At 38.3% G+C, this 18,985-nt stretch overlaps 1 protein-coding gene across 3 annotated transcripts; it reads left to right on the top strand.

Annotated features, from left to right (window-relative positions):
* Nucleotides 1–721: 721 nt before the first annotated feature.
* Nucleotides 722–15,649, top strand: sgk2a (serum/glucocorticoid regulated kinase 2a). 3 transcript variants are annotated; one of them, XM_084366997.1, is made up of 14 exons: nt 722–781; nt 1,665–1,805; nt 3,799–3,867; nt 4,648–4,706; nt 6,219–6,276; nt 7,039–7,122; nt 9,157–9,288; nt 10,308–10,420; nt 10,505–10,541; nt 10,680–10,766; nt 11,052–11,147; nt 12,227–12,382; nt 12,679–12,768; nt 12,997–15,649. In XM_084366997.1, exons 3-14 carry the CDS (start codon nt 3,847–3,849, stop codon nt 13,150–13,152), a joined length of 1,089 nt encoding a protein of 362 aa, XP_084223123.1. In that variant the 5' UTR covers nt 722–781; nt 1,665–1,805; nt 3,799–3,846; the 3' UTR covers nt 13,153–15,649. The 3 variants fall into 3 exon arrangements, with proteins under 3 accessions (XP_084223123.1, XP_084223122.1, XP_084223124.1); XM_084366996.1 differs by lacking the exon at nt 722–781 and having other exon boundaries at nt 1,588–1,805; XM_084366998.1 differs by lacking the exon at nt 722–781 and having other exon boundaries at nt 1,588–1,805; nt 4,651–4,706.
* Nucleotides 15,650–18,985: the final 3,336 nt, after the last annotated feature.

The following is an 18,985-nucleotide window of genomic DNA, read 5'->3' on the forward strand; positions in this document are numbered from 1 at the left end:
GGAGACATGATGTAGGAGACATCTTTTGTCCAGCATTGAACATGTGAAATGAAAAATATTTGAATATTCAGAGATTGAGATTTTCAAATAGTGCCCAACTGATACCGGTTTGGACGATATTATCGGGCGATCTCAGCCAATCAGAGACATAATGGCATTTTTTTTACAGGAAATAATGCAGAAAAAGATGCTTTGGGTAATTTACAAGTATTAAATTCCCAGTGAAGCTTACCGTTTCAGTGCACTGATGTTAATTTAGACAAAGTTTAGTGTTAGACTGTAAAATATCCTGCAAGTATTACAAGCATCTTATATTTGATGACAGTATTTGAGTGATCATTGCAAAAAAATGTGTGTTTATAAGCAGATATAGGCTTTTGATATCAGAATCTTCTACTCCCTAAAATTGAGGTCATGCTCTGCTTTCAACAAGTGAAAATTAGATGTGCTTTTAACAAATTTTAACTAGTTAATGTAACTTTTTTGTTGAAAAAACCTGACCAGAGACAGATAATTATTGCAACACCAGATCTTTTTTTAAGTTGGCAGTAGGAGTGAAGGATAAAGCTGCTCATCTAAAATGATGGCAAGAGCAGGATTTCTCAATATTTCTATACATGTAATATTTTAAACGCTGTCTATGTTTATGAAAAAGAAATTTCAAAAGGAATATATATAAATTAAATCAGTATTTCCATCTTATATATCTTAATATCTATCACTTTGTTTGAGAAGAGTTGTTGGCTAACGTTAGCACATCATGTTCATGTCTTGCACAGGGGTGAGTTGACACACATGATTAGCCAAAAGCTGTATTGTCTTTTTATTAGATAGCATACAGTAGGCCACAGGTCACATACGGTACAAATGTATTAGGTTTTACAAATATGTTATTTCAGATAATATGATAGCTTTCTTTCTTCCCTTCTTAGAGTTAGATGTGAACCACATTCGTGTCTGTGCATTAAGCTACAGAGCTGGAGGAAACAGCTAAGAGTTCAAAAATATGGCTGTAACGCCTCCAAAGCTCACTAATGACACACGTCGTTTCTCTTCTCCTTTGTTTAATGTGTTTTGGAAGTTAAAAAAATGTGTTTTAGCAGCCTAGTTAGGCTAGCTGTTTCCCAATAGTCTATGTTTCAATGCTAAGCTAGGCTAATTGCCTCCTAGCTCCAGCTTCGTAACATTACTAAACACACACGTGGTCTCATCCCATCTTACCCTTGCAAAGAAAGAGAATGAGCATATTTCCCAAACTGCTGAACAATTTCTTAAATACAGGCGTATGTCAAGAGAAATATAAGCTAATGTTAGCACTGTCTTACTAGCATTAGGCTACATCAGTTACATTAGCTAGTATGCATATGTCTTAATCATCTCCTGTGCACCAAATTTATGCGATCAAGACACAATAATTTCTACTGGTTTCTTTGTTTTTGTTTTGTTTTTTTCTAAAAAAAAAAAAAAAAAAGTAGATTAATGTCCAAAAAAGTGAAGGCTACATGTCTTATTTTGAAAGCCAAGAACAGTGCGGAAGTTAAATTATTTTGAAGTCTGGACAAACCAGTCCTCTGACACACACACACACACACACAGTCACAGTCTCCGCCTTATTTTGAAGCTCAGTAAGTTTGCATCAATGATTCACTCTCTCTCTCTTCAAGTCAACCTTCCTTCGTTAAAGCCTGACCTGAGATCAGCTTCAGCAGTGAGCCTCCTGCAGCTGTCTGCTCTGTGTTGAGACTCTCCTCAGTGTCCTGAGCCGAGCACACTGTCTGCACACTGACACCATCCTCTGTACACAGGTGAGCAAACTGGGCTGAGTTCACACTGATAACCACGATTATCTGTGCCTGTTTATTCCTGAATTAAAGAGATTGTTTTCACCTTGTTTATGTTGGGGGACAAAACATGTGCAAGCATAGGTGTAGATTAAAAGTTGTCATGCTAATCTTATTGTTTGTAGCAATATTGTGCTGCAGTGGTGAAACGTGGACATCTGGTGTGCTCTGAAAAAGACGTCTGAGACACTTGAGTTTATAGTGACCTCAGGTTAATGATCTTCCTGCGATATAACTATTAGTTTATGCAGAGTTCAGGCTGGGATGGTTTTATAGGATTCTCATCACGTTTTGTTGGTCTTTGAATCTGTGCTGAGAAACTTTTTTCACTGCTGTTCAGATCACTAACTGCAGATTTTCCCTCATGAAAAGTCATGATGTACAGGAGAAGGCTCTGTAGTAACTGATGTGTGAGTTTATATTTAATTTGTGGAGATTTTTGGAGCTCTGAGGAGTAAACCTTTGGACAGAGGGCAGCTGTTTGAATCAGGAAGTTTCCCCAGAGTGTTGTTGACATTGTAGATTGTAGATTTACTCGCCTTTGACGGTTACTGTGATAAAAAAAATGAATTATCCAAACGTATAATTGTTAAGTGCATGATGATTATAAATACGTGCAGATACATATCCTCTTTGTATCCCTCTCTGTGCCTTTATTTATTAGCAATCCTGCTGTGAGGTATTAAGTATCACATTTCATATACATTTAGTCCATATTTGCCCTGTTTCCTATGTGGTTCCTATAGATAAGTATTTTGAAAAACTGCTCTGAAGTGCACAATTTATAAATAATATATAGTTTTGCACAACAGACCACGAAGCTTTAATTCATGCAGTATTTCTGTGGGAACAGAAAGCAGTCAGCGGTAATATAGTACATGTGTGTTTGATCATGGAGTTAAAACTAAACATACACGTTCATTTGTTGTTAAATTTTGACATAAGGTTCTCCAGATAGTTATTAATCTCCAAATATTATTAGAGAAAGACCGATTCTGGGATAAACTCGTAATAAAATTAGGATATTTTTGTTGGCGCAGCTGGCTTGATTTAATGTAGATCTGTGCGTGATGACTTTATTAAACTACAGGAACTGCAGTCTGACAGAAAAAACTGTTGGAACACAAAACTCCAACACACTGTCCTCGTCACTTTTAACTACAAAGAAATGACACAGATCTTCATCAGGTTTTAATCTGTGTACTGAACCGTTGTATTTTTGTTCTGATTTTGTCGACCCCTGGTCTTCTCCTACACATCGGTCGATCCTCAGGTGTGCAAATCTTTTGCCCTGAGAAAAATCAATCATACCGATACTGGGTTTTTGGGGCTGATGCCAATAAATATATATATGTACATTTACTTATAGAGGCAGCATATTTGACAATAAACTTAATTGTCCAAAATATTATCAGTGGACTGAAACAGTAAACTTCAAAATAATAATTATACATCACCTAACCCATTTTTCAAAATTCCCCATAAGGTGAATGATTAAAGCTTAGGGAGAAGGTTGGGGCGATGTTAGCCTTAGATCGGGGTTAGATTAGTTCAGGCTGAGTCTCAGTGAATGTAAGTGAATGTGATGTCTACTGAAGTGATGGAAACACAACTGTGTGTGAGACCTTGGTCAACCCGTATGTTTTGACAGATATGAGAATGACACAACAATATTTACCATGTAAACGTGCTCACTGTTACACTCCCTACACACACACACACACACACACACGAACACACACACACACAGTACACACTGTTGTTCCAGCATCTTGCTCCTAAAACTAGAACTACCAGCTCTTCTTGTTCCTACTGAGGTCAGCAGCAGAATAGGAAACACACACGCATGAACACACACGCAACGGAAGCTTCTTCTGAGTGCGGGCTCATGAGAGAGTTATCTCCGACATGAGAAAAGGTTGACAGGATCCCCTGAACGCCTCCTCTCCTCTCACAGGTTCGGTCAGACACTGATGCTGGATCTCTGGTGGGAGTGGAATGGTTAATGGCCATGGCGCACTGTAATGTGAGTGTCTTATGTTTTTAAATCTTTGTACACAGAGAACTACTGTTATTCTTCCCCTGATGCCTTTTATTTACTCAATTTTGGGCTGTCTAATCATGTGACGGGGGATCTGCCTACAGCAAAGTTTCAAAATCCAATTTTTAAGAAAAGGTTGATTGTTTATCAAATGTCTGCGGCAAACTATCATTAGCAAGGATGTGTGTTTGTTGGTGCTGTAGTTTACCCAACAAGATTTGCCATGTATGTAACATTACATGAGGTCATGTCAGGAAACGCAGCCACAGTGTGATCGAGTATGGATCATTAGATATATCCAACAGATCACGAAGTTCTGTGATGACACAGTAATCATGCAGCAATGAGACACAGACACAGATCCTCATGTTCTTATCTTCTGTTCACTGAGACCATTTTGTCTCCTGATAAAAATGATAAATGCGTTTGTGCTCATGCTTCAATTAAAATACATATATATTATATTGAATAGTTGTTTGCCAACCAGAACCAGAGGATATTAAAATATTTTCACATTGGTTAAGTATTTCAGCATGGACATAAAACCTTTAAAAAAAACCCCTGAAAGTGAAAATGTGGACACAGTGTCATGCTTTCACCTGCAAATAGCATTTATTAGTGTGTACTCAGTTATGCTGAGTGATGCTGAGGATGAATTGTGCGAGTGAATAAATGTTTTTATATGGTTTATATGTTTATTTAGATAAGTGAATGCAAAGTGTAGTTTTATTCCTTTTGCTAACTTGTGTTTTCTTTGTCCTCCAGCAGCGGTCACCATCCTCTTCTCATGATGATGTCAACCTGGGACCTTCAGCAAATCCACAGTCAGTGACATGTAGATCTTTTTATGTCATACAAGGAGGAATTTATTTTGATACACAACTTAATGTATTGTCAGGGGTCTGGATCAGATATTGTGAGACAATCTTGTGCCTTAAGTCAGTACAAATACCACAAACAGCATCTTTAGTGATTTTCTGTATTTTATGCATCAAAATGCAGATTCCTTAAAGGATAAATTCAAAATTAGTCATTATCTACTCACACTCATTCTGATGGAAAGTCAGGTGAAGTGATGTAGTCCACAAAACATTTCTGGAGCTTCACAGTTTGCAGCATTCTTCTTAAAAGCAACATAAAATGGCTCCATACAGCTCTCTGGAAGCCCCGAGATCCCAGACAGCTCCGAAAAGACATTATTTACACCTGTTTAAAAGCTGAGCCCTTCACTGTAGCTGCTAAGCTTAAAGCGTTAGCGTGCACCCAACCATGCGATGAGGGTTTCAGTAATGTCTTTTCAAATCAGTTTGGGATCTCGCAGCTTCGGGACACGCCAGACGAGCTTTATGGTGTAATTTTAAAACAAGTCCCGTCTACGTTAGCTGTTCAGGAGAATGCTACAACACTGTTTTGCTGTGAAGCTCCAGAAATGTTTTGTGGACTACGAAACTTTGCCCGACTCTCCATCGGCATTGAGGATGAGTAGATTATGAATTTTCCTTTTAGCCTTTTAGGGTTAACTTATACTTTAAGATGTCAGCTTGGCTAACATCTTCCTCTCTCTTCCTGTCCCTGTGGAAGCTCAGAGAGGGACAGGAAGAGACTCAATAAGCTGGTCAAGAGGGCTGGCTCAGTCTCGGACTGTCCTCTGAACTCCATTGAGGAGGTGGGTGAGAGGAGGATGTTAGCCAAGCTGACATCTATTATGGACAACCCCTCTCACCCCCTACATGAGACTGTGGGGGCCCTAAGCCGCTCCTTCAGTAACAGACTGCTCCACCCACGGTGCAAAACAGAACGCTACCGCAGGTCGTTCATTTCATCTGCAGTCAGACTGTACAACACCACTAACTCCTAAACGTAGCACCGTAAGCACCACACCACCATATCTTGCACTATTACCACTTCTACCGCTGCCATTCTGTGTAATTACTGTGTAATTACTGTGTGCAATAATACCTTGTTAATACCTTTTTATTTTATTTTATTTTTCTACACATTTATTTTTTCTGTCTCCTATTTAAATCCTTTTTAGTATTTTAAGTCTACTTGTTTTATGTCCCCTGTACGTATTGGATGTCTGTCTACCTGCTGGTGTATTTATTGTATGTCTGTTCTACCTGCTGCTGTAACGAGTAAATTTCCCCCGATGTGGGATAAATAAAAGTCTAAAGTCTAAGATAAAAGTCACTTTCGAGAGATGGGTCAATTTTGACATATTTCCGGTAGCTTTTCCACCTTTTGTAAGCTTTTATAAATAAAGTGCGTCAGAGGTTAATTTTGTCTGCCAGTACAACACAATGCACTTAATAGATCACTCTCTTTTCTTGTTTCAGTGCCAGACCCACTGACTTTGACTTCTTGACTGTCATTGGCAAAGGGACCTTTGGAAAGGTAACACTGAACAATTACTTATTTATCTATTTATGGTTGGATATATCTTGTATTTTTCTTTCAGCTGTTTCCTTATTGTAACTCATTCAGGTCACATATGCACCAACAGGGACTCCCCAGTGAAAGTGGTTTTAGACTAGATTTACATGGGCTGACGTTAAGGATGAATAACCCTGGTAGACCCTGAATTAATGGTAGGTCACACAGATTAAGAGTTCCTCTCTCAGTTGATCTAATTAGAGCAGCGATTTCATTGTACTGACCTTGTTCCTGACAGAGGAGAGACACTTAAAGAGAGAGAGAGATAGTGAGCTGTTGCTGACATTGCAGACAGGGTCACAGAGAGTCTACCTGCTGACTACTGTCTGATCAAAATGTGCTGCCTGCTTCATGAATCATTAACTTTCCATTCCACGGAGGCCTCTTAAGGTTACCTCAACATCATAACAGCAAAATACTATAAGTGAAGCAGCAGCAGAGGAGTGTTTCACAGGAGGAAGACAGTCAAGTCTTAATGATTACTTTCCTTTGTCGTCAGTTTTGTATTTCTATGTAAACGTCATGTTAATAATGTGTATACTGGCCACAGGGCGATGTCAGAGCTTTTTTTTTTCTTTGTATCAACACACTTCTCACATTTCCCAGTATCATCTGTTTCCACAGCTCACATATCTGTTCTCAGAGGGCTATGATGTAATGTCCGGGATAGTGGCGCACACTGTGTTTACCAAACAAACCGCTAACAAACAAACCTTCATGCAGGTCCTGCTCGCCAAGCTAAAAGCCGACAACAAATTCTACGCCGTCAAAGTGCTGCAGAAGAAAGTCATCCTGAAGAAAAAAGAGGTGGGCTCTGCTGTGATGAACATTTTGTTCTGCTTTTCCTGACAGCTGTTCCTCTCTGGCCTCGTGAGATTTTTTTTTTGATTTGAAAATTAAAATGAGACCCTCAACATGATCTCGAGTGATTAAGCAGGCATAACTTACAGACATCAGATCATTAAAATAGATCAATAAATGTTGAACTGCACAGTGCTCTGCTGCCCCAGGCTGAAGTAGATGAAGGTGGAAAATGTCTCAGAGCTAGCCAAGAGGAAAATGTGTGCGAGTATCTTTGAGTGTTATTAGTAAACAGTGTTTTTGAGCCAGCAACATGATCTGAATCTTATCTAATCTACAGCTTGTTCTGTACAAAGGACAGATTTTACAACACCCAGAAAACAAACTGAGCAACCTCTCAGAGAGGATATCTGATCAAACACACTCGTCACTCGTTTCATTTGGAGTGTTTGCTTCTGCTCAAGTGGAAGTGGTGTTTAGAAAAGAGATGCTTGGTGTGTTACCTTCTTCTCTTTAAGTGTTTCTGTAACTTTCTGAAACGTGACCTTTCCCTTGTTAAAGGAGACATACTGTATGTCCCTTTAATGTTTCCTGTGAGTCATTGTGGGTGGGTCAGACTCTCGTGTCCTTTAGTTTTGCACGGTACATTTGTTCCTCACTCACTGGCTAATTATTTCCCTCAGAAATAATAACATTTAACAACATTTAGACTATTATTGCACACTAAACCTCTCAATTAGCACCCAGACAAATATTTTCTCTTCAGCTGTTGTGACACTTTTGTGATGCATCTTACCTTTAAAATGAGAAATATTTAAAAGCAAACATTATTGAACAATAAAAAGAACCAGTAAATTCTACCAAAAAAATTATGTAGTGTGGAAGATCCACATTATAGTTGCCAAATGTGATCATACTATTATTATTTTACTTTATATTTGAAGATAAAGCAAGAAAAGGCAACATAATCTAAAGAGAACTGAAGTGTGCTCACTCACACTGAAGGTAATATTAACTTATATAAAATAAATGCCTTTTTTTGCAGAGTATGCAAAAGATAGGATTTATCAACTGAAAATACATTGTTATATTTGTACTACATGTGCTAAAATTGCCGACTTCAAATTGAACTGTGTCCCACAAACCATATCAAATACCCTTCAATACAGAGTGTCTGTGTTTGGAAGAGTGTGTTTTCTGTGTGCTGGGTGTGTTTGTGGGAGTTAATCTAGTCATCACCATCTCACTCTGAGGTCTTTTCACTGATCACGTTTGAATTTTGCAGTTTCCTCTCACACAAGATGCCAATACGGAGAGAAACAGACGTAGTTTTCTCATAATGCTGCTTTGTCTCCTCTTTTTCCCCTCACACTCCACTCCCTCGTGACTCGTCTCGTCTCATTTCCCTTGTGACTCTTTTCTTTGACTCTTCTCCTTATCGCTGCCTGCTCTGTCTGCTCATCCTCCATCTTCTTCCTCAGCTTCTCTCCGTCTCGACCGTGCATCTCTAGTTTCTTCTTCAAAGCAGACTGTCTCTGCAGGCAGAAATACTGCATTACTTATTCACTCCTGTAATTTAATAAGATTATATGTATATTTTTGTCCAGGAGCATGTGTCTAACAAGGATTTTGCCGTTTTCTTAAAGCATGTTTGATACACTATACAGCAGAAAGGAACATGAAAAGCATGGTGATGAAACCCATGAACCATATGATAAATACAGAACATGAAGAATCAAAACAATCCTTTGAAATTCAGGTTGTCATGAACAATCCAGGAAATCATCCATGAAACCATTCAAATTCCTGCACACTTCCTGTCTTTTATTGTTTAAGGTTTTTTTTAGATCCCTCGCTCTTGGGGCCGACAATTTTCATGTATCCTGTGACATTGGGACATAAGAAAGCTTTTCATTTCATGGGATAATTAAATGTGTCATTTAAGGTTTTTAGCAAAAAAGATGCATCTGTGTATGAGAAACAAACAAACAGACTACCCTTAATAAGTTTCCAACTTATTTTCCTCTTTTCCCTCCTTAGCAAAAGAACATTATGGCAGAGAGAAACGTGCTGCTGAAGAGTCTGAAACATCCATTTCTAGTTCGGCTCCACTACTCCTTCCAGACTCCAGAGAAGCTCTACTTCGTCCTGGATTATGTGAACGGGGGAGAGGTATGTGTCATGAACTGAATAGATCCATAAAGAAAGCTCCTTTTTGGTGGAAATTTTTCGAGGCCTTTCTGAAATGAGCCGAGTCTTAGTATAGATAGAAATAGGCTGCGACAGATTGGCACTATGACATCACATTTATTGGTTGTGTTAACCATGTTTGTCTTCAGATAGTAGATGTTTCATATAATAAAGGGCATTGTCTACCACTATGTTAAGACCATGTAGACTTTACGATGTGTCATATGCTTTAACTGCTCATAGATCAATTAGTAACATGCTGGAAGACAGGAAGCAACAGGATCTGAGAGACATTATTAGTAGCAGCACTGCTATCACCAACAAGATGCTACTAGTTATCTGTTAGCTGTTCCTCCTGGTTCCAGTCTTTATGCTGAGCTAGGCTAACCAGCTGCTAGCTGCACAGACATGACAGTGGTATCAATCTCCTCATCTGATTCTTGACAAGAAAGCAAACGGTGTATTTCCCAAAATGTCAAACTATTGTTTTGATATGTAAAAATACTACACCTGACATCTTTAGTGTTTGATTTTATTTTATTATGGCAGGGTTGTAGTTTTAAGGGCTGTCTGTGTGAAGTCCACGTTGTTATGAACTGAAGTAAAAACAGTTTCACCATTTTATTCTTGCACATTTTGTTTCCTTGTTGTTCAACTTGGACACATCAGGCTGCACTGTAACAATGTCTTAATAAGTAATCCTTTATTTACACATATCAGATAAAATCAGACTTAGCCTGCCAGCATGGAAACCAACATTTTTTAACACTTTGCTGTGTTTTTGTTCTACCTTGTGTTTTAACCCAGACCCTGGTTGAAAGTATTTTTTAAATTAATGTTTCATTTGTAAAATGATCTCTCCTGGGTTTCCTCCAACAGTCAGTTTGCATGTTTCTTTATCCCTCATTTCTCTTTCCTCCTCTAACGTCATTTTAATTTCTCCCTCCATTCTCTCCACCATCCATCCACTCACCTTTCTCTCTCCTCCTGTCTTTCTGTAGTTGTTCTTCCACCTGCAAAGAGAGAGGTGTTTCTCAGAGCCCAGAGCCAGGTTCTACACAGCCGAGGTAGCGAGCGCTATCGGCTATCTTCACTCTCTCAACATTGTTTACAGGTGACACTTTTATTCATTGAAATACAATGAATTAACAAATATTGCTCTCTGTCTTGATTATCTGCTTGCTCTTGTCTGTTGCAGAGATCTGAAGCCAGAGAATATCCTCTTAGACTGTCAGGTGAGTCCAGTTCCACACATTTGTTTCTGTAAACTTCCACTCCTCCATATGTTCGGGTCTTTATTGTATTGTATGGTATTTAATTACTTGTGTGACTGAAATGTAAATAGAGTTCCTGCTTGTGTTCTGTGTGCGCAGGGCCATGTGGTGCTGACAGATTTTGGGCTGTGCAAAGAAGGTGTAGAACCAGAGGGAACTACGTCGACTTTCTGTGGGACTCCAGAAGTGAGTGGAAAGTAAACAGGAAAAGGACACTGGATGACTTTTTTTGCAGAAAATCATACTGTGTATCACACATGATTTGCTTTTACATTGTACAGGGTTTTTTAAGCTCTAAAATAAAATGTGTGGGTTTTTTTTAATAGGAATTGTTGACTTGCAGTCTAGTTTAAAAAATCCAGCTGTAGAGAGATGATTTGCCCATGACATTTAGCTTCTTTTCCTCTTTTTTCTCCTTTTTCAACTTTTCTATCTCTTTCTGCATGTTTTTCTGTCTGTATCTGTCTGCAGTACTTGGCACCAGAGGTTCTTCGTAAGGAGCCGTATGACAGGACAGTGGACTGGTGGTGTCTGGGAGCAGTGCTCTATGAAATGATCTACAGCTTGGTATGTCTGTTTGTGTCTGGCTGATTTGTACGTTATCCTTTTGGAAACTTCTTCATATGAGACTGCAAAACAGTAAATCTTGCATGCCAAGTTGACAAAAACACTGAGGGTGGTGCTAAAGGAAATCTCCTGGAGTGTCCAGAATAGAAAAGGTTCAGCCTCTAGAGATTAAGAATGTGCTCAGGAAATGTCGCAGCAATCTGCCAGTAAGATTTCAATATTTTTTTGCCTGATGGCAGTACCAGAGACACAAGGTCAGAGAATCATTTATATGTTAGGATTCATCCTCCTCATGAATATTCACAATAAACTGTAACAGAAGTTTGGCCCTCAGTATCTGTGCAAGCTGCATAGCTCTATGGACGACAATCTTGGTCTGTTGGTGAGTCGGTTGGGCAATCACTTTGGTTTAGACAGAATCTCAACAACTGCTGGATGGATTGCCATGAAATTTTGTACAGACATTCATGTTCCCCTCAGGATGAGCTGTATTCACTTTAGTACTTTAGTAACTTTTCCTCTAACCATTAGGTCAAAATGTGACCAAAAACCAGCAAAATATTATCACATTCCCATCAGCTCTGTGTTTTAGTGTTAATTAGCATATGTTAGCATGCTAACACACTAAACTAAGATGGTGAGCATGGTAAATATTGCTGTACCAGCTAAATATCACCATTTTATCATTGTCATTTTGAGCATGTTAGCCCACTGATGTTGGCACAGCTGTGCCTAAGCATGGCTGTAGACCGTTGTTTACACATATAAAATGTGTCTATTTTGCTTTTATGTATTTGTCTATGTATTTGTAACACTTTTCCCTTCTTCACCTGCCTCACACTCGGGTCATAAAAGCACACACACATACACACACATATCTAAGAGACAAGCTGTACATTCATAATAGTAACCACGAATAATGAAGACAAGATTAACACCACAGAGTCAACGTCCTTAAATGGCGAACATGAATTGCATTACAAGTGGACATATCTGAGCTTTTGGTATATTTTAAATATATATGTTAAATTGCATGGTATCATTTTATACTCTTGTTAGAGCTGATCCCTCTGCTTCAGCCTCCTTTCTACAGCCGTGACGTTGGTGAAATGTACGATGGGATCCTCCACAAACCGCTGCCGCTGCCTCCAGGGAAGTCTGCCGCCGTCACTTCTCTGCTGGTGGGACTTCTACAGAAGGACCAGCACAGACGCCTCGGGGCCATTGCCGACTTTGTGAGTGTGTTATGTTTAAAAGATGGTTTCAGATGGTTTCCCAGACAAGAAATAAGCCTAGTCTTAGACAAAGGATGTTTTTCAATGGACTCCTCCAATAAATTTAACTTAGTCACGCCTGCTAGTTTGGATCTTTTCTGAGAACAGATCTGCACCCAGTGCCCCCGAGAAAATGTCAAAGATAATTGTACAAACATCTGTTGAAGTTTCCGTTTGTCCTCATAAATGTGTTTGAATTCTTAATCCTTTGCTACAGTATAGCACACGTGTATAACTTTTCTTTCTTTTATTTATAGTTAGAAATAAAGAACCATACCTTTTTCTCTCCAATCAACTGGGACGACCTTGACCACAAGAGAATCACTCCTCCGTACAACCCCAATGTGGTGAGTAGTTTCAGGCTGCCTGTAAATATTTTGTCAGCTGTGTCTCTAGACATCTGTGCACACCTGTACTGTCAAATATCTCCTCTTCAGTCATTTACCTTCAACATATTTTCCAGTGTCATCAGCCAACAAAACCCCCTCTTGCATTATTTTTTCTAAATCTGAGTGACTTTGCATATTTTCTTAAATCCCGTAATCCTCACTTACATAAATTGTCTCATCTGTCAGAGAGGCCCAGCTGATACTCAGCATATTGATCCAGAGTTCACCAGAGAAATGGTTCCTAGCTCGGTGAGTCGGACCCCGGAGTTCAACGCCAGCACGAGCTCCAGCAACGCCTTCAATGGATTCTCTTTTGTCGCCACAGACGACAGCTTTCTGTGAGGCGGGAGCTGACTGTTCAAATGTTTGAACAGGGGGAATGATTTGATAGAGCTCCTTTCGTACCATTGCAGAAATCCCACACGCCGTCTATCGTTTTTGACGACTGAAGGTATTTCCTGAGGGTCCAGCAGAAAGGGAGCTCGCCTGGAGTGGAGACAGTTAAGGTTAAAATATGTAATCCTGGAAGTCCCAGGTCTGTTCTTAAAGAGATAGAAGAAGTAGGAGCATCTTAAAGATGCAGTTCAAATTATCTTTATTCCATTCATTTGCAGTGGAATAAAGAGGCTGGAATTATCTAAAAGATGTGTTTTATAAGTCTTTTGTGGACGGACATGATCAGACTGTATTTTGTCTGTTTAAAAAGAAAAAGTAAACATAATGTTGTCTTCCTGTGTACATCCAAACTTAGGGCTCTAATTTCCTGAAAAAGTGCACTGATGCAAGCACAAGAAAAATTTCCGGGCACAAATGCCCTTTTTTGCAATTTTGGTGACCACAGGCATCGAGGCAAACCTGGCTTAACCGGGCACAGCTGGGCACAACATGGGAGCTGGATTCAATACATTATTAGCTGGAGAAACGCAGAATCAGCAGATCGAATAGTGGCGTTAATATACATCAACCTTAATATGGCAGCTGATGTTTAATATAGGCTGAATAATAAAACATGTAAACTCTTTGTTATCTTTGTTATTAATTGTAAGAATCTTCCTCAGTCACATTGAAAACAGTGTTTTGATGCACGTCGATCTGCAGTAGCCTAGCCAATGTGAAACTTGTGATTTCGAAGAGCAATGATGCCGTGAAAATTGCCTCACATCAGACGCAAGAAAATAGACTTGTGCCCGTGGAAAATTGCATACAAACTGTGTTTGCTTTCAGCCTTCAGGACAATTAAGCCCTTTGTGTTGTCTATCTCTCTATTCTTGTTTTAATAGAAAACAGATCTGAGTGAAAACATTTCTTTTGTGAACACGAACATAATGCTTTGAAACAGGATGGCCAAAATAAAAAGCCTCACACAAACACACTAAACAGTTGGTAAAATCTACTGTACAATATTTGCATTTTAACATCAGTCATCAATACACAATGTATGTTTTTGTCACATTGATATGATATGCATAGGGAAACAGTCCATTAATGAGATGACTGGCAGCCACTAATGGATTTTACACTGTTTTTAGGTTTTACAAGGAAACTGCTGCATTTCTTGCGGCAGATAGATTCCTGTGCAGTATCAGTCTCCCAAACTGCACTTTGAAATGTTTGTTATTAAGTTCATAAAGTTCATTTCTTTACACTTAAAACAAGATGGCACTGATTTTCAAGTGCAAAGAGAGCTGAAGCTTCCGGTCTGCAGAAGTGTGTGAAGTGACAAACTAATGATAAAATCTCGACCAATATGGGTTTTTTCTTCATTAAGGACCAAAAGAAAAGAAATCCCATGAAAAAACAGCTAAACGTAATATTAAAAGTAATACGACATATAACATGGTGTTGATGCACCTGGTGTGAGACAGAAGCTCTCCGTCCTCTCAACAGTGGTCTTGTTTCTTTATGGAAATTATACCAAAGTGTCAAAATGAATGTGTAGATGATGCACTGATGTTAAAATGCTCCATAGCTCCTTTGAGAGTCAACCTCACCTCAATGTGGACATTATGGCTGTTTATTCTGTGCACTGTGGTTTTGTTTTCTGTATTTGAACTGAGAAACTCCTCCAAGTATGTTCGTCTGTAGATTATTTCAGCCTGTAGATAGCAAACAGTTATAGTTATAACATTAGTTTTGTTTCATGCTAAAACAGTTAATGTTTTATTGAAAATATTCTATGCAACATCTGTCAATATACAGTAGCAGCTTGTACTGTACTAATGTGATTATATGAATGTTAACCACGAAGTGCCTCTCTGCTTTGGAAATGAAGTCTGTGTTTAATGGTGCTTAACACTGGCAATGATGGGTGATACACTCATGTATATACAGTACATACTTAAAGTCTTGTTTGTATATCCAACATTAATGAAGCTCTTCTCTTCCAATTCCTGAACAATGTATGTCCCTATTTATCTCCTTAAAACTGCTGTTGGTTTTGTTTAAGCTTCAAATTGACAGAATACTGTATCAGATGCTTTTCTATAAAAACCAAATAAGCCAGCAGGGAAATAACTCATCATGTCCTTGAAACAGCAGCTTTAATTTCTTCTTCTCAATGATCTAAATCATTAATGGAAAATGCTGCTCTGACCCACCTTGTTCACCATTTGCCTTCTACAACTGTAACCATGCGTGTCAAGCTGTTGTTGCCTGACTGATCCTGTAAACAGAGAGGTTGACATGAAAGACTGTAAGGTCACGCCGCCCGCAGCAGCGTCTTGGGCTGATGCCAGCTGAAGCAAAAAATCCAGTTCTGCGTACGTGTGTTTGTATGTGTGTACAGAGGAAACGTGTTAATAAATCAAAGAGCTGTCAAAACATTTACATGTGCTTTTATGGACGCGCCATTAAACATGTGTACATAACAGAAATAATGTATTTTTTCTTTAATAGACCAATTAGTGACCATCTAGTAAATGTTGTAGCTCATCAACAATCACTATATCTCAGTGATGACCTGAGTGAACTTTGCTGACATACGTAGATAGATAGATAGAAAGTAGATATACATATCAACATAACAGAGAGAAATATATATCAATAGAAAAATAAACAACTAATAACAGTAATTACAAATTGCTCAATGCAAAATATAAGAATAAATAATACAACATACACACACTTAGCAAAAATGTAGATATATAAGATATACATCTATATATCTATAGAATAAGCAATACTGATAATTTGGTAAACTGTGCTTGTGTGTGTGTTACCAACATAGTTGCGAAACTGTATTCGTCTGTATATGCTGCTGACATACATTGGTGGGATTACTGAACCCAAAACAAACACACACTCAGCAAGTAACAGTGCTGTTCATTTTGTGTACAAGAGAGAAGCAGCTTAACTCTTTGATGCTTGCACAGGTTTGTGTGTTTTGTGTTTGTGTGTGTATTATCATGAATGATAATACAGGCTAAATCTGTGTGCATGTGATGTCAACACTGTGCATCAGTAAATGTGTCTTCGTTTTCATTTATGTTTCATTTGGAATCGGTGCTGCATCATTTTAGATGATTATATTTTCCTGTTCCTTGATTTCAAAGCCCTCTGGTGAACTGAGCACTACTAAATACAACATTAACTTCTGAGAGATTATAATAAAGCTGACACCGATTTATACACATCTGACAGACAACGTTGTGCAACTTGGCGGAGGCAACATGCAGACCAGAGGTGAGCAGACAATCGTTCAAAGTTCCTTTGGCACCGCATTTGTTTCATTGCACAAACACACTGACTCTTCACACTACAGCTCTGCACCTGTCATGCTACTGATGCCTGCCATCACTGATAAATGTTTGACCACTCTGATTTATCTGCAAGGAACATACAGTAATCATGACAGCCCCAAACTTCCAAGTCATCTATCATGCATCTGTTTGACACATGATATAGTGACAGAGTAGCTGACTGCCACCCTCTTTTGGTGTGATGTTGAGGATTTTTCATCTCTTTTGCGATGTCTGTTTCGTCCCTTTGTCGTTGAATCTTATCAGTTTGTATCACTTCTCTTTTATGGTTATCTTAAACTCATTTAACCAGCAGAGACTCATTTATTTTAATTTTTCCAAAGCGATCGACAAGTCAATTATTAATCTGAACAGACAAAATTGAGGCCAAGAGTTGAGGCCAAATTAGTCACCACTCACAATCTGCACTACTGCCCCACTTAGTGGTCAAAATGAACACAATACATGATGAGAAAACTTAGCCTTAGAATTACAATGGGAATATTTTTTCATCAGGCGTAGATTTCATGATATTTTTTTCTTTAACTGGAGTAAATGGGCATCCATAGTTTTACGGCGTTTATTTGTAAGATATGAAAGGCAATTAAAGTGTCAGCTTTCATTAATCTTCTCTCTCTCGTACATATCTGACATTAATTTCTGATTTCTTTCTGATTGATGTTTGTAAAATCACTTCTTGTTTAACTGTTGTTGTCATGTGAAGTTGCAGGACAAGATTCTTTGATGGCAAAAAAAGTGATGTATTTCATTCATGTGAGCAAAGATATGCAATTGTGCACACATATTTCATGAAAATTATACACTGATATTTTTATTGTGCATGTAAGGGTAAAAAACATTTAAAGCCGCCCCATTTATTTCTAAATGCTCCTTAAATTTATATAAAATGTGAACGCTGTCTTTAGAGATGCAACAGTCTAAGTATTATTTATTGGTCATTGTGATGGTTTTAACCTATATTCATTATATCTGACATCTGTGGAATTTGTATAAATACACCAAATCTTGAATACAACATGTCAAATGCTCCATTAAAAGTGTCTTTAAAGGTGTTGTTATTCCGAAAAAATTGCTATACATCCATATTTGAAGCTAAAGAGAGACTTTGAGAGGCAGATGAATGGAAAAAAGTCTGAAAACAGAACTTTTGGCTCAGGACTGAAAAGGTTACAGACACCGTGCCTCAAACAGGAGGTTGGTCAGAATTGTATTAAAGTATAATGAAAGGTCTGCTCTAACAAGAGCAGAACAATAGAATATAGGCTAAAGTGTATTCATGTAGGAGTCAGAAACCATCAGAAGATGAATAACTTCTCTTTTCCTAATCATCAGTGTTACACCAAAAGAAGAAGAATATTCCTGTGCTCTGTGACCACTTGAAAACAAAACCTTAATTTTGTATGAAAGCTGCATGCTGTAATAAAATGAATTGTGTATGAGAACTGTCATTTTCAGTACATATACATGGTTACTGTACATGTACCTTTAGGTGCTACAGCTCAGCTGCCTGACTCCAACATGCGATCACTGACTTGGCTTCATTTCATTCATTAAATTCAACATCAATAGACCACCACTTATAACAAATTATCATATTTCATGTAATGATTTTGAGCTAAGTTTATATACTTCTTGGGCCTTCCCATTGGTGACAGTTCTGACTGAGACATGAATTTTCTAGTCAGCTGAATGTTAGAGTGGCTGACATGCACGTTGATGGGGTGAAAGCATGGAAAAAGTTGCGATAGTACTGGCAATTTCACCCTAATATATACACATGAAGATCTGCATGATTTGTTCTGTAGTGCCTCCAGTCTTCACAATATCAAATTCTTAAATCCCTGATCTATGATAGGAACTGCTCATAAATGGAAAATGGACTGACGTCAAAAGATCTGCTCTAGATTTCACAAAGCTATCCAAATAAATAAATTCTCCTGCTGGAGAAGATGTCTGGATGCATTTTTTTAGTAACTGTGAAGGACAGTTGCTTAGCAACACTGTTGATGAGTGCGAGGATGGCAATGAGACAGGCAAAGTGAAAAAGACAACTTATCATCTGTGAACTCATAGAAGGATACAGGTTACGCACACACCAGGCTGGGCAACATTAACATGCTATGCTATGAATTCTGACAGAGACAAGCTAGTTTGTGCCTATATGTGATAAAATAAGTGTCCTCTGACAGAATATTGTGGAAGACAAGCCAGAAATAAAGCTGAAATAAATAAAATGCTTACTATTACAATGACTTTTTATTGTGACACAATGTTGTAATAATTTGTGCTACCACTTGAGAGTCAAAATGAAAGAAAAATATTGTAGAATATTTTTACAACGTTGATATAAAATGAGATGAGATAAGCTATTTTACATTAGCCTATCATAGGTAATGTTTTGCTAATGCTGTGCCACC

This window comes from Pagrus pagrus (genome assembly GCF_965226575.1).
Source record: "Pagrus pagrus genome assembly, chromosome: 11".
Lineage (NCBI taxonomy): Eukaryota > Metazoa > Chordata > Actinopteri > Spariformes > Sparidae > Pagrus > Pagrus pagrus.

What these genes read in the sequence shown, in the direction of transcription:
- sgk2a (XM_084366997.1), top strand. Translation starts at nt 3,847, where the DNA reads ATGGCCATGGCGCACTGTAAT. An exon ending in GGACCTTCAGCAAATCCACA is followed by an intron (nt 4,707 to 6,218) that starts GTCAGTGACATG and finishes TTCTTGTTTCAG; the next exon opens with TGCCAGACCCACTGACTTTG. An exon ending in TCGGGGCCATTGCCGACTTT is followed by an intron (nt 12,383 to 12,678) that starts GTGAGTGTGTTA and finishes TTTTATTTATAG; the next exon opens with TTAGAAATAAAGAACCATAC.